At 37.7% G+C, this 14,991-nt stretch overlaps 1 protein-coding gene across 3 annotated transcripts in view; it reads right to left on the bottom strand.

Moving 5' to 3' along the window:
• The window catches only part of NAB1 (NGFI-A binding protein 1), a 94,803-nt gene that overhangs the window by 24,949 nt on the left and 54,863 nt on the right, over positions 1-14,991 (bottom strand). For all 3 annotated transcript variants that reach the window (XM_056111755.1, XM_056111757.1, XM_056111756.1), the window contains 2 exons: positions 3,578-3,711; positions 675-726 (listed from right to left, as the gene is read on the bottom strand). In XM_056111755.1, the coding sequence (XP_055967730.1) occupies positions 675-726; positions 3,578-3,711 (186 nt within the window). The remainder of the gene's footprint in view (positions 1-674; positions 727-3,577; positions 3,712-14,991) is intronic.

Genomic DNA, 14,991 nt, shown 5'->3' with positions numbered 1-14,991 from the left:
AACCCCATTTACCACTTGCAGGTCTCAAATCAAGACAACCTCAACCATGACTGTCTAAAAGAAACTTTAGCTATATTAATGCTTCCATAACGCCCTAGGCGTTCGCCTTACAAGCGGCCAACATGGCCGACCCGAGTTCGATTCCTCTGCCCCTCTCGGAGAGCCCGGCAAGTTACCGAGAGTATTCGATATGCCAGACACAGTAACAACAAAGTCTCCAATGGAGACGTTACTGGGCCCGCTCGAGCAAATCGACGATCAACGGGAGGGCCTTTACTTTACTTTTACTATTAATATCATCCTAAAAACTTTCTAACAGAGCCAGAAAATAGTACAATGGGGAGAGTATTTGTCTTGCACACAGCTAGCCTGGTTTCCATCCCTGGCATCCTATATGGTCCCCCGAGCATTGCCAGGAGTAATTTCTAATTGCAGAGCCAGGAGTAACCCCTGAGCACTGCCGAGTGTGACCCAAAAAAGCAGAAAACAAGCAAAAAAAAAAAACTTCCTAATATCCTAGTTCAAACATTATAGATACTTTAAAGCAGAATAATACTATACTGTATTTAAGATTCTACAAGTCATATTTTTCACAGGTTTATGGAACCATCTCTTTTCAGTCTGAAATCAGTATGCAAGTTTTATCAGTGTAAGAATATGATATATTTTCTTACCTCCACCTTAATTCTCTTTGGGGATAATTCATCTCTTTCTCCACATTTTGACCTAAGGAAAATGAGAGTATCTGAGAAGTCAGCAAGCTTATTATAAAGACATTTCAATTTGTAACCGCCCACATTTGAACTCACATAACCTTGAGATCCTGACACCAGAAATAAGACATTCATAACGAGAATGCAAATAATCAAAGAAATTTCTCATTATTTCTACTCTAGGGAACTTTACAAATATAATTATACTATATATTTCTTTATATGGAGCCAAGGATTAAACACAGTGCTTCACAGATGTAAAAAGTATTTTCCTACTGAACCACCTTATGGCTACTACCTAAGAATTTCCCCCATGGAAAGTATTCAATACATTTATAATTACTGTAACTTCATGAAAATGAAAAAAAATAAGGAATATTTAATTCTATGCTATTTCTTTATGGGTTAATAAAAAAGGGATGAAATGACAAAATTTATCATTTAAGATGAGTGCTTAAAAAATAAAAAGAAGTGTAACAAAAATTTTTAGTCTCTACAAAAAAAAAAAAAGATGGTTCCCAAGCAGAAAGGGAAAAGGGGAATATATATATATATATATATATATATATATATATGATCAATGTGATCATGGAAACAGCACTAGAATTTCGGTGATGGGTTTGATGAGGCATATAAACCAGAGATATGGCAAATAGAGATGTGAAGTTGTACTCCTAAAAATCGTACAATAGTAAAACCAATAAAAAATGAATGAAAATTTAATTTTAAAAAGGTGAGTGCTTAAGGCTATAGAAAATTAAAACTAATTTGTCTGTTTAAAGTACAGATGAGGTTTCTTGTTTTAGAGCTCTACCGGGAATCTACCCCACAGAGGAAGCTTCACGTATATGAAATACAACTACCAATTAAACTATGATAAGCTATCAATAATAATATATACCTATTTTTTAAAAATGACATTAAAATGTGAAATTGGTGCAACTGAATCAATAAAATACATTGCGTATGATTATTTATTAGGTTACTGTTCATAATAACAAGAGATCAGAAACAATTCCAGCAGTCCCCTACAGGGACTGTTTAAATATGAATTATGGTATAGCCACATGGTGCAGTACATGCAGCTACAAAAAGTAATAAGCAAGATGTGTATGTACTAGTATAGAGAGGGCTATAAGGCATGTCTTTAAAAGAGCAAAATATACAATAGTATATATGCATGCCACCAAACGTTTTTGTTTGGAGAGGGGAGCCTCATAAACAGTGCTCAGGAGGCTTGGGGGTTGGTCCCACCGGTGACTCTTGGTTAACAAGGCTGGCAGTTCACAGCAAGGGTCCAAGGACATGAAGCTGCTCTGCCCCTGTGCTGCCTGGGGATTACCAGGACACTCGGTGGGTGATGGGGGGGCCTTCAGGGCTGCACTGGGGATGCTCAGGGGACAGTGTAGTGCCAGGAATGCTATGCATGTACCTGCACCACTGAACTATCTCCCAGTCTCCCCAACAGCTTTTTTGAAAAGTTCTATATATACACTAATATATATTGAACATATATTTATTTCATGAGCATAAACATTGGAAGGATGAACAAAAATCCTTTAAAAAAAAGAACCCAACCACCTTTATCGAGGTTAAGAGAGAAGGAATGGGAATATCAATTGTTTGCATTAACTATTCACTTTAACTATTAACATCATATTGACTTCCAAATTTTGTAAAAAAAAAAACAAATATAAATTAAGATATAAAAACCAATGTAAATACTAGAACAAATGCTAAAATTACAAAGATAATGGAAATTAAGGAGGGGGAAAAGTTGACACAGAGGAATTGCTGAGATTCACTATTAATCAACATACTAAAAAACTTCTCAAATAATCACTGAAATAGTTCTTGATTAGCCAGCTCCTTTTCTTTTATAGGATCCTGTAATACTGCTCTATGTTCATTTAATCTGCATAACTTTGCTTACCGGTTCCTAAATATGAAGGTTTTGGAGTAAGGGTAGAGAATAAAGCTGATATACAGCAGGGAAAATAATGGTGATGGCAGGAAAAAAAAATGCTTGAATGTTTTTTCAAATTTGAACAAACATGAAGAGTCATCAGGGATGCAGTGGCAAGTCTGGATTCCAAGCCTTCATCCCAGTCAGTGACTCTTGATTACATTAGGGATTAGGCAGAGTGCTTCAGAATGCAGATTTACAACAGTACTCAGTTACTCGAATTCATGTGGTCAACTATATGTACTCAATCAGTGACACACACAACTAACAATGTACTAGACACCTCACTAGCTCCATGAGGAAATGTGAACACAATCAAAATGCTCCTAACACCTATGGACAAGATCCAGTTTCAGGTGAGAAAAAGAAGGAAATTATGGTGTATTTATAGTAAAATTTAGAACTGCTACTGCTTTTCAACATTCATACATCCCATATTCCGTCTGTTGAAAATAAAATTACCTCCTGATTTTCCCTGAACTACTGGTTGAGTGTGTAATTTTTTTCTTACTTATATAGTAATCTCATTAGACTAAAGCACTTGCAAAAGAACCTTATTCCTCAGAGTTCAATGAGTTCGTGCAGTGATGATTGTACAAAGACAATATAAATGCTATCTCCCATGGCACTCGAAAACCAAAGCACATGTGCAAAAAAATCGGAGCTAGAACAATGCCATAGTGCTAAGAAACTGTCTTTCGAAAAGACAGAAAAGAAATAGTTTTCTGTTTCAGTTTTCTGTTTCAGAAGTTTTAAATAGATTTGAAAAGTCATTTCATTAACTTATAGAACTATGAGCACATTTCTGCTTTTTTCAGAAATGCTTACATTCTGGTGTTTTAAGTTCTACTTCTATGCAAAAACACTGTACTGAATTGTCAATGAATTGAACACTTACTTGGTAGTTCTGTAAGTATACTTGTAGGTGACTTCTCGTGAAATCTGCCTCGCTAAGGCAAAAAGTTCATCTCTTCTTGTCAGCAAGGCATTATCCTTCACACAGAGTTGGGCAGCAGCTTCATTAACAGTGAGCTTCACAGCCAAAAGAAAGTTTTAACCTTTATAAACATTTTTATTCCAGCTTACAAAAAAGCATTTTGCTTCAACATAGAGAAATGTCACATTATGTAATAAAATCATCATTTATAAAAATCAAAATTCTAATTAGAGCCCCAATGCTATTTTATAAAGGTCAAGTTATCTATTCCATCTCATAACCCAATCATCATTAAACAGTATGCTTTATTTTCCTTTAAGCAGAACTGACAGAAAATAAATAGTAAAAAAATGTTCTGCACCTCACTCTGATGAAGAGTTAAGGATTTGATTGTATGGTATGGTGATAATACTTTCCTAACAAAAACTGAGTGTCAATGATCTAACCAATTTCTTTTTTAAGTATGAATTGACATGGAAGTTCTTAAGGAGGTTTAAAAGACGGATTTTAAAATATTTATTGTTCAGTAAAAACTAGCTATCAAAAGGGACAATAAGAGAAAAAAATCAAGATTTTATTATTTATTTTATAAACTGCTAAGATTTCTTTAATTTTACTTTTTTATATAAATGAAAAAGTTGCCAGTATAAAGTTTCTAGATCACCAAACACCTTGTACTAAATTCTAATACAACAAATGTTCCCCTAAACTCAAAACCTACTCAACTGCTTCATAGTTAGACATCTTTTCACAAAAGAACCCTACATATTTAAACAGATGTAGGGACCTGCCGAAAGATAGAGCAGTTTTTAAAAAAGGATGAAATACACTATTCAGGACACAACTGAGAACAGAAAAGGTGACAGTAAACAGACCAGAGGTGAGTCCTACTCCATTACTTAGAGGATGGGGGAACAGGTTTCTCAGAGGTCAAATGAGACAATCTCTCTCCATGGAGTCTAATAGCTACTAGGAGGCAACATACCTTACACTAATTTGTTAGTACTACTTCTCATTTTCCTGTCATAAAAAAGTAAGTTAATGACTCCTTCCTACCCTGGCACCCAGCTTTACTCATATTTTGTATATTAAAAGTTTTAAAGAGAAAGAAGCAGAAGAGAAAATACATTCAGCATGACATTCTATTTTAATGTACATTATCCAATATTGTTCTGTGTACATAAAAATATACAACTATGTTTATGAATGTAGATATGTAATGTGTTTTTCACATGCTGTGTTTTTATATTTTAACAAGTACTAAGGCTTATTTACGTTATCAGCATCTGGTGTGGGTTGGATTAAAACCTGAATAAATATATGCTGACTGGTGAATTAAATACTCCTTCTAGTATCATTTTTACTACAAAACACCAATATTTCACTGTAGGAATAGTCAATGTATTTATTAAGCGAACCACATTCTGGACTTTGTCCCGAATGGGGCTCTAAGTTCTTCAAATACTATTTTAAAAAAAAAGCTTTGAAGAATAATCTTAATAGTGTCTTTGAACACATATTCAATTATTTTCTTAAAACAAATTCCTGTAAATAAATTTAGTAGGTTACAAAATATACTAAAATTGCATAAGATTTACATATTTCATCCAATTCCTCTCCAGATAAGATGCTTCAAATCATGATCCAACCAAAATTTAAAAAGAGTCCATTAAAAAAAAAGAGTCCATTTCCCAAAATATTCACAAACTCTGTTTATTCTCTTTTAAAAGTTTTAAAATTTGATAATTTTTATTGACAATTGGTTATGCTTTGCTTTTTACTATGAGTCTTTTTTTTCAATCATTACATTTTAAAAATCTGCTTCATTCTATTCCTCTGTATTCTTTTGTTTCTAGGGACTGTAAGATTCATAAGGTAGTAAGAACATTATTTTTTCAGTTTGTCATCAGTCATGGTTTTTGTCATAGTTCCCTTCTCATATGGAAATGCATAATTCTTCTATAATTTTGTTTAATAATATTTTTCCTCTCAAGTATTCAATCCACTTAAGGGACAAAAAGTAACATGGTATTTGATAGGGTATGGGTATTAAACTTCCTCTTTCTTTAATTTTTGAATCAAAATTAGCACCGGCTTATTTTGAGACAAATAACTTGTCTCAACAGATCACAGATCACAGATCATCCTGTTATTCGTCAATTGCCTCGAGCAGGCCCCAGTAACGTCTCCTTCATCCTGGCCCTGAGGTTATATTCAAGGCTCTTTAGGAGAATGAGACCCATCATTGTCACTGGTATTTGGCATATTGGGTGCGCCACGGGGAGTTTGCCAGACTCTGCCATGTGGGCAGGCTACATTAGGTAGCCTGCCAGTTTGTCCCAAGTAGGAATGAGATAATAAGATGTCTTCCGGGAGCTGGTTTTTATAGTCTCAGAGTCTTGGCCGCTGATGGGATTACACGGCGCCAGGGGGCCAGTTGGTGGGTGTGACCCCCGCCTACAGGAATTTGGAGGATCTGGGTGGAGGATGCTCGACTCCAATCCGAGTAGGCTTGGAGATCTCGGCCCCAGAACCCACGTGGCTTTGTCCCTCTGCCGGTACCTTCAGGTGTGTGGAGAGTGGTCTCAGCATGGTGGTGGCTGGTCCTGGAGGTCTTCGGCTGCCGGGGCCCTGGCCAGGGCGGGGAGGAAAGCTCAACCCGCTCCCCTCCAAGGGGCTCCGGCAAGGAATAGCCAGGCGCGGGGGCAGGAGACTGCGCTCTTCTCCTCCGGGAGCTGGTTTATAACTCGTCTACTAATAACAAAGTTGTAATATGCTTGGGCTTTTTCAAAATTTCATTTTTTTGCTTTTTGGGTCACACCCGGCAATGCACAGGGGTTACTCCTGGCTCTGCACTGAGGAATTCCCCCTGGCGGTGCCCAGGGAATCATATGGGATGCTGGGAATCGAACCCAGGTCGGCCACATGCAAGGCAAACACCCTACCCACTGTGCTATTGCTCCAGCCCCACAGGCTTTCTTTTTAAAACCACTGCTGAAAATAATTGGAGGAAGAACTAATTCTCAGCCTGCTTCCCACTACCTTATTACAAACAAAAACCTCACCCCAGAAATCAAATTTGTCATGCTTTTGAAAAGCACAATGTTAGCAGAGCTAAGAGTGATATATACTTTTAAGGAAAAAAAAAATTTTAATTAAGGGGGGAAAAGTGAACATACTTTAAAGAATAATTTCCTAAGTAAACTTCAATTTTAGCTCATCACAGTAACTACAATAATTTAAAGATCCCCTTGAGTTCATCTTTCCACACAGCTGGGTTTTTTTATTGGTACTCATAAATCTAAATAACTATAGAGAAATTCTAATTTAACCGGCATTTCAGAGATATCAGTTCATGCACAAAACCAGAAAATGACTTCAACATAAACTGAAAACAAAGTTCTTGTTTTCTGTCATTCTACCAAAGGGTGGGAAAAAGGCACCACATTTTTGTCACTGAATTTAGGCTCCACCGGACCAAAAAAGTAGACTGAACTTTCCAGGCCCTCAGGGAGCCTTGAGGTAGGAAGAAAAGTAAGTTTTAGAAATAATTACAGCTCACTCCTACTTGCTACAAGATGCCCATTCACAAAGCTATCCCCTCACAACATCTGTAGACTAAATAATTGCATCAGTAACTATTATATACTCTATAAAGAAAAACGGTAAAAATATGCCCAAACAACAGTTGTCCATCCACTAAAGTACCATGTAAGGTTTTTAAAAATTCTAAGTTTCTAATTTTTTTATAATTATAAAATAGCAAGATACTCTTCCTTAATGTTTTACTTTTCTTAGCACTGCACTCGAGCAGACACCAGTAACGTCTCCACTGTGAGACTTGTTATTACTGTCTTCGACCTATTGATTATGCCATGGGGAGCTAGCCTGGCTCTGCCCGTGCGGATGGGATACTCTCGGTAGTTTGCCGGGATCTCCAAGAGGCATGCATACACACACACACACACACACACACACACACACACACACACACACACACACGTATTTTTCTTATAGTACTGGGATGAAACCCTAGGGTCTCACAACTTCTAGATTTATGCTCTGCCACTAAATTATAAATCAGGCCCTAAAAGATGTTTTGAAAATAGCTTTCCATAATTTTAAAGTAGACTTAAAACTTTCCTTACTTGTATTAAATTTTATTATTTATTTATTTGGGCTGGAGTGATAGCACAGCGGGTAGGGTGTTTGCCTTGCACGCAGCCAACATGGCCGACCCGAGTTCGATTCTTCCACCCCTCTCGGAGAGCCCAGCAAGCTACCGAGAGTATCTCGCCCGCACGGCAAAGCCTGGCAAGCTACCCATGGCATATTCAATATGCCAAACACAGTAACAACAAGTCTCACGATGGAGACGTTACTGGGCCTGCTCGACAAATTGATGAACAATGGGAGGACCGTGGAGACGTCACTGGTGCCCACTCAAACAAATCGATGAACAGGAGGACAGTGCTACAGTGCAATATTTATTTATTTAATCATTTATATATTTAGGGCTATACCCACAAAGCAAGGTGCCACAAAATACAGTTGGCAACCTGTGTGAGAAGGAAAGCTCCAAAGGCAATGAACAGCTGAGGATAGATATGGGGTAGTAGTAGAGTACATACCCGAATATGAGGCCCTGGGTTCCATCCCTGACAACAAATACACACACACACACACACACCCCAGTTGCAGAGCAAGTGAAAAAATACCATGTGCAGGTCTTAAGTTCTATCCCTGGCACTGTAAGCTCCACCAAGGCAGGGGAGAGGACTACAACCCCAGAACAATTGGGCAGACCTTCTGTTTTAACAAAAACCAAACAAACAAAAAAAAACCCCTTAGGGACTTTCTCACTCTGCCAGGAGTGATCCCAAAACACAGCCAGCTATGGTCAAAAAACTAAGACTTGGTTCTAGCATAGACTGGCCCCACTCACAAAACTTATCTAAATATGACAACTAAAATAGAGGATAAAATATCATTTTAAAAATGTATCAATGTGCTAAGATAAGGACAAGTCAAGCCCAGAGGAATGAAACCAATATCTCAAATGAAGGATCTGAGGGCAGCTGCTAAGCTAATCATACTTAGTTTCAATCCTCATAGCCCTTTGGAACTGTCGAATGTGAGAAAAAGAGCAGAAAAGCCCAAATTCCACTAGAGATAAAGAATTTAATACTCTTCTTATGGGGATAAGGCTGAAATGCCAAGCATCACATGCCCAGGGAAAGGCTGAATTAGAAATACACCTGAACCCCCAGGATAATGTGAGGGAAATCATCTGTCTTGAACCTGATTACTAAGTGGAGAGAAGAGATACCATAACTCATAACATAAATTTTTAGGCCTAACTCACAATAATTGAGTGGAAATTTTTTTCACAAAGCCCCAGGGCTGCAGAGCATAGATGCCCAAAAGACACAAAAGCAAAAGTCCTTGAGGAGTATTCTTTTTCCTTCTAGGCTACAAAACATTCCCACAGTTTAAATCCCAAGAAACAAGAATTCACAGGCAGAAATACCAATACATTCTAAGAAACAATGCAGCAAGAAAGAAAAACAACAGAAACAAGAGACAGTAGAATGTAACATTCTGTTTATAGAAATAAGCAGGGAAAAGAAAAAAGTAAGTGCACAAAAAAATTAGCAGGTCTGAAAACTATAAAGGAGGGGTTGCTTGTCTTACATGCACCCAATTCCTGTTAGATCCCTGGCACCATCAAGAGTGATCCCCAAGTATCAGGTATGGCCTCAAAACATAAACAACCAAAAAAAAACCATAACTTTATGACAAAGTTTGAGAACTTAGCTAAAATAAACATACACATAAAAAGTGTAATTTACTAAAAGTATCTCTCAAAGAAACCTAATAGTGCTATAATGCTTTCTTTAAAAAAAAAATGTAAAATTTTAAGTTAATTTTTAGAATTAACTTTGGACAAACTGGCAGGCTACCGAATGTAACCTGCCCACATGGCAAAGTCTGGCAAACTCCCTGTGGCATACCCAATATGCCAAATGCCAGTAACAATGATGGGTCTCATTCTCCTAGCCCTGAAAGAGCCTTGAATATGGCACTTTTTAAAAAATCTCAGGACTAGGATGAAGGAGGCGTTACTGGGGCCTGCTCGAAGCAATCGACGAACAACAGGATGGTCGTGATCGTCGTGAATTTTTAGAAATTAAAATTTTTTAAATTTCACAGAATATCCAACTTTCGTTTTGCTTTATGTTTTGTAATCACAACCAGCAAAGCTCAAGGGTTACTCCTGACTCTGCACTCAGGAATTACTTGTGGCAGTGCTCGGGGCTTAGAGGCTGAAATCTACCCATTCTACTGAGAGCTCAGAATAAAAGCACCCTAACACAAATCATTTATTCAGGTCTATGGGAGTCCCAGATTCAGCATTCCTTCTCTCTCAAAACTGAGACTCCTGAACTCAAAAGCATTCAGTCTTGAACTCTATGCACTAAAATCAGAAATGACCTAAACTTAGCATCATCTTTTTTTTTTTCTTCCTTTTTGGGTCACACCCAGGAACACTCAGGGGTTGCTCCTGGCTTTTGCACTCAGGAATTACTCCTGGCAGTGCTCAAGGGACCATATGGGATGCCGGGGATCAAACCCTGGTCAGCCGTGTGCAAGACAAACACCCTACCTGCTGTGCTATGGCTCCGGCCCCCATCTTTCTTTTTATATGTAGACAGTTACCTTGAAAATTTATATAATCCTATAGTTCCTATAGAATTTCCACTAGTTATACCACTTACTGTCCACTATCTACTTTCCACTAACACAGCAAAGGAGAGATGAAACATTTTGTAAGCCTGAATTTATTTTGTTTTTGGGTTATTTAGCCTCCAGGCAGTGCTAAGGGGGGACTCCAGGGAACAATATAGTTCTGGGAACTGAACCCAAACCTTGTGGTGTATACAGTGGATGCGTTCCAGCTCTAACTTACTTCCTTCTAGTATTTGCTTCCGTGTTTATCTCTGGGCACTTAATTTACACTAACAATCAATGTGGTCCTAGGACTCAACCCCTCACAGTATCTTCATGCTCTGGTTCTTATAAGCCATACCTTAACAGGTCAGAAGAGCATTAATGATTCTTTACGTTAAAACAGTGTACCAGAATGTACGGAGGCGGGGGGGGGGGGGGGGGGAGGAGGAGAAGAGAGGCGGACTGAAGGTCCAAGGGAGATACAAGGGCATGGGGGTACGGGTATCTTGGGTACTCTGGTGATGGTGAGGTGAGGTAACTGTACCAAGACCATAAATGTCAACACCATTGTGAACACATTACCTTAATTGTAATAACATTTTAAAAATAAATCTGGAAAAAACTGTATTTGGCTGATCAAAAACGTGTTTATAACCATAAGAATTTCATAATTCTTTATATGTTTGGAAACCAGTATAAAACTCACACATCAAAGAGAAGTTTAGGTACTTGTGAGAGTTGAGAAGAATAAGTTAGGTGTAGATGACTTCCTATTAGAAACCTACAAATAGTTCTGTCCTGAAAAATGAATGATTCAACGAGTCTACATGAAAAAATAAACCTCTCAGAAATACTGCCAATGGTGAATTTAAAGGGCATTGTATCTCCTCATCTGGAAATAGAGGTCAAATAGTAACATTTTTGGGGAGCAGAGGAACATACCTGGTGGTGTTCAAGAGCTTAATCCTGGTTCTGCCTCAGAACTGACTCCTGGCAGTGCTCAGGAGTCCTAGTAGTGCCAGGGATTCAAACCTTGCAGCATGCAGCCACATGCAAGGCAAGTCACTGTTTATCTCCCCTAGCAATATTCTATAACCTCATGAATTCAGAAAAACTCAATCTTTCTCTCATTTAAATAGTCAAGTTGTATAGTCAAGTGAAAAAACTGAAAGCTAACAATGCCGAAAAAGATTAATTTAACAGTACCTTCTCTCCTTCAATTTCCTCAGGATCCTGGCATTTCCACCAAGTTCTTGGGTGGTTACTAGTTTAGAGAAAGCATCCTCATTCATAAAATTCTATCCTAAACTATGTTATTGGGCCACAGTTACACACTCGAGTTATAAGTAACAAGTGGTCTAAGTTAAGTTTTAAAAACACAAGCCACATTTTCCAAACCCACACCCCCACATCTCAGCCTACTGGCATTCATTTCAAGTGTTCCCTTATTTCAGGAAACCCACGATGGTCTCATTACTTAAATACCATCTGTACCTATTTATCCAAAGAAGAGCCCCTTAGCAAAAGCTAAGTGTGAAATAATTCATTTGGGTTCTTTTTTTTTTAAGTATGGTAGGAATGTTTTTCTGAGGTTGACTAGATTTATTCATTCTCAAAAAATTAATTTATTTGATAAAGACAGGTCTTTGACCCAACTTTGTATTTCATCTATTTCAAAAATCACACAAAAACTAGTTATGGCATAATTATAACTGTCAAAATTTTTCCTTTTGTTTTTTAACTAATGATAAGATGTAGTCTATTAAGTAATCTAGATTTTTCTATTGGTTCATAGGTAATTTTAGAGTGTCAAAATAAACATGAACTATGTGCTTTCTATTCTTCACAAATTCTTTTGAGTTTGGGGGAGGCAGAGAAATAATTTTTGTAGGTTATTATATATCAGCAGTACCACGTAAGAACTATCAAGGGTAATGCACAAAACAGATCAAATCACAGATTATAATTTTGCTAGCCAATTCTCCAATTTAAATAACCAAATCCACTTTCTAAAATAATTCATTTTAAAAGATCAGATGAAGTGGCTGTAAGACTAATAATTTAAAAAGCAGTGATAATTTTAAAGTGGAAAGAAATTTTCTTGTGTAAGCATATCCCTTTTATATCATCTATATTTCTATATACTATACAAATGAAATGAATTGAAATAATATGTACTACAGACAATTAACAGACATATCTGATAAGAAATGTGCAAAGCCTATGTGAATCAAGAACCGCAATTACTGAAGAATATAAAGAATCTATATAAAATATATTAAACTATATTACTATATAGGCGCTCTCATTGCAAGTCAGTCAAAATTTTGCAAATTAATCTATAACATTAAGATATTTTTAATCAATATGTCAACAGAAATCTGAAAGAAATTTGACATATGCATTAAAATTCATTTTGGATTGAGAACTTTATACAATTACTTAAAAAATGGTGAATAGCAAAAGAAGAGTATTGGTATGGTACTCTCAGATATCCAAATATATTCTAAAGCTACAGTAATTAAAATAGCTCAGTGCTAATAAAAAAAAACAGAATTAGACGATATCATACAGAAAAAGATCAACACACACAATTACATGAAAGTTAAAATTTCATAGTGTAAGAATGTGAGATGTCCAAGAAAAAAATGAGATTTAAGACCTGAAATTGATAATGTTGAAATTTATATTTTAAGCAATCGGGGGGGGGGGGCAGAACAGCAGTACAGTGGGTAAGGCACTTGCCTTGCACGTGGCCAACCTGGATTCAGGTTCATTCCCTGGCATCTCAGAGGGTCCCCCAAGCACCACCAGGAGTAACTCCTGAGTGCAGTCAGGAGTAAGCCCTGAGCACTGCTGAGTGTGACCCAAAAACCAAAAGAAAAAAATTCTTAGTAAACAATTTTTCATCTTAGAATGTCAAAGATGAAAAAGAATGATGAATACCATACTGGCAAGAGTATGGTGAAATGAACACTCCTGTATAATAACAGAAATATAAATTATGGCTGCTTTAGAGTCAATTACCGAAAGAATAACTCCACTTATTCTGATTCCATTATTTTTCATGTTGGAATCTATTTTGTAGAAAGATATGAATGCATCTGTAAATGCCTATGTATTCCACTGTGTATACTTATGTACATATGAAAATTTACATACCAAAATTACATTAAAAATGAACAAGAAATAACTTCACCAGGACACATTTATACTTCAGAACTGCATTTCTAACCTGGAAGCCATATTGCCCCTATGGGCCCCTACCATATTCCAAGGGGGCCAAAAGGCAATACTGCACACAAATTGGGTCCACAGCACAAGACTAGGGTGCCAGCACTTAAAGACAGAGATCTAGGATGAAATCAAGGTCAGAAGGGGGCCAATCTTTCAGGCTGAGAAACTGCTAAGAAGTATTATTCAATCCCCAAGTCAATAATGTAGCCTTCTACATATTGACTGGAATAGTTACAAAATAGTGTTGAGGGCCAGAGCAATAGCACAGTGGGGTAGGACAGAGTAACTACAGTGGGTAAAACATTTGCCTTGCGCAAGGCCAATCAGGGTTTAATCCCTGATATTTCATATGGTCCCCTGAGCCCATCAGAAGTAATCCCTGAGCTCAGAGCCCGTAGTAAACCCTGGTACTGCTAGGTGTGGTATAAGAACCACTCCCCTGCCCCCAAAATAGTACACTATACTGAGTATGCAGCTGAGGTTGAAAAAAGAGTAAGAAATAGAGTTGGCCAAAATAAAATACTCAATTTGTATAGGTAAAGAAAAGAATCAATTTACAGTTTCAACTTCTTTATACCCCTTTTGTAAATACTCTCTACTCTTTTTCTTGCTAAAGAACAGGGGACAGGAGAAGACATATAATGTTTCCACCATGAATACTGGGCTGGAGCCAATAGCACAGTGGGTAGGGCCTTTGCCTTTGCCTTGCACAAGGCCGACCCGGGTTTGATTCCTCCGCCCCTCTTGAGAGAGCCCCGCAAGCTACCAAGAGTATCTCGCCTGCATGGCAGAGCCTGGCAGGCTCCCCGTGGTGTATTCAATATGCCAAACACAGTAATAAGTTTCACAATGGAGATGTTACTAGTGCCCACTGGAGCAAATCGATGAACAACGGGAGGACTGTGCTACAGTACAGTGCTATCATGAATATTGCATTTAACTGAATACCTTTTCCAAAGAAGATTTTATTTCTTGCAAATAATAGAGCCATAAAAATGTGAACTCTATTGGAACCAAAGAGAGATACCATAGGGGTTAAGGAGTATGCCCTGCATGTGGCTGACCTGCATGCCAGTTCAATCCCTCACACTACTTGATCTGAGCACTGCCTGATACAGCCCTGGAGGCCCCTAAGCAAGGCAGGGATGACCCTGGTAATGCTCAGTACACCAAAGGGTCTCAGCAGTTAGTGAGTGCACTGAACCACTGGCCCTCCCGGCTAAGGAGTAGCCCCAGACCTTCTGAGCACTGCTTGGAAGGTTCCTCTACCCGTCCAAAAGTTAGGTACAAAATAATGTTTTTAATCTTCTGAAAAATGCACTTGTTTTCCAAGGCACCAATGAGCATATTAAATTCAGAGAAATTAAAAATGAATGTGACATTTTCTCATCCTTGAAGAAACCTAA

This window comes from Sorex fumeus, unplaced genomic scaffold (genome assembly GCF_029834395.1).
Source record: "Sorex fumeus unplaced genomic scaffold, SorFum_2.1 ptg000014l, whole genome shotgun sequence".
Lineage (NCBI taxonomy): Eukaryota > Metazoa > Chordata > Mammalia > Eulipotyphla > Soricidae > Sorex > Sorex fumeus.
Note: the sequence above shows the minus strand (reverse complement) of the source record. Positions and strands in the feature narration are given on the sequence as shown.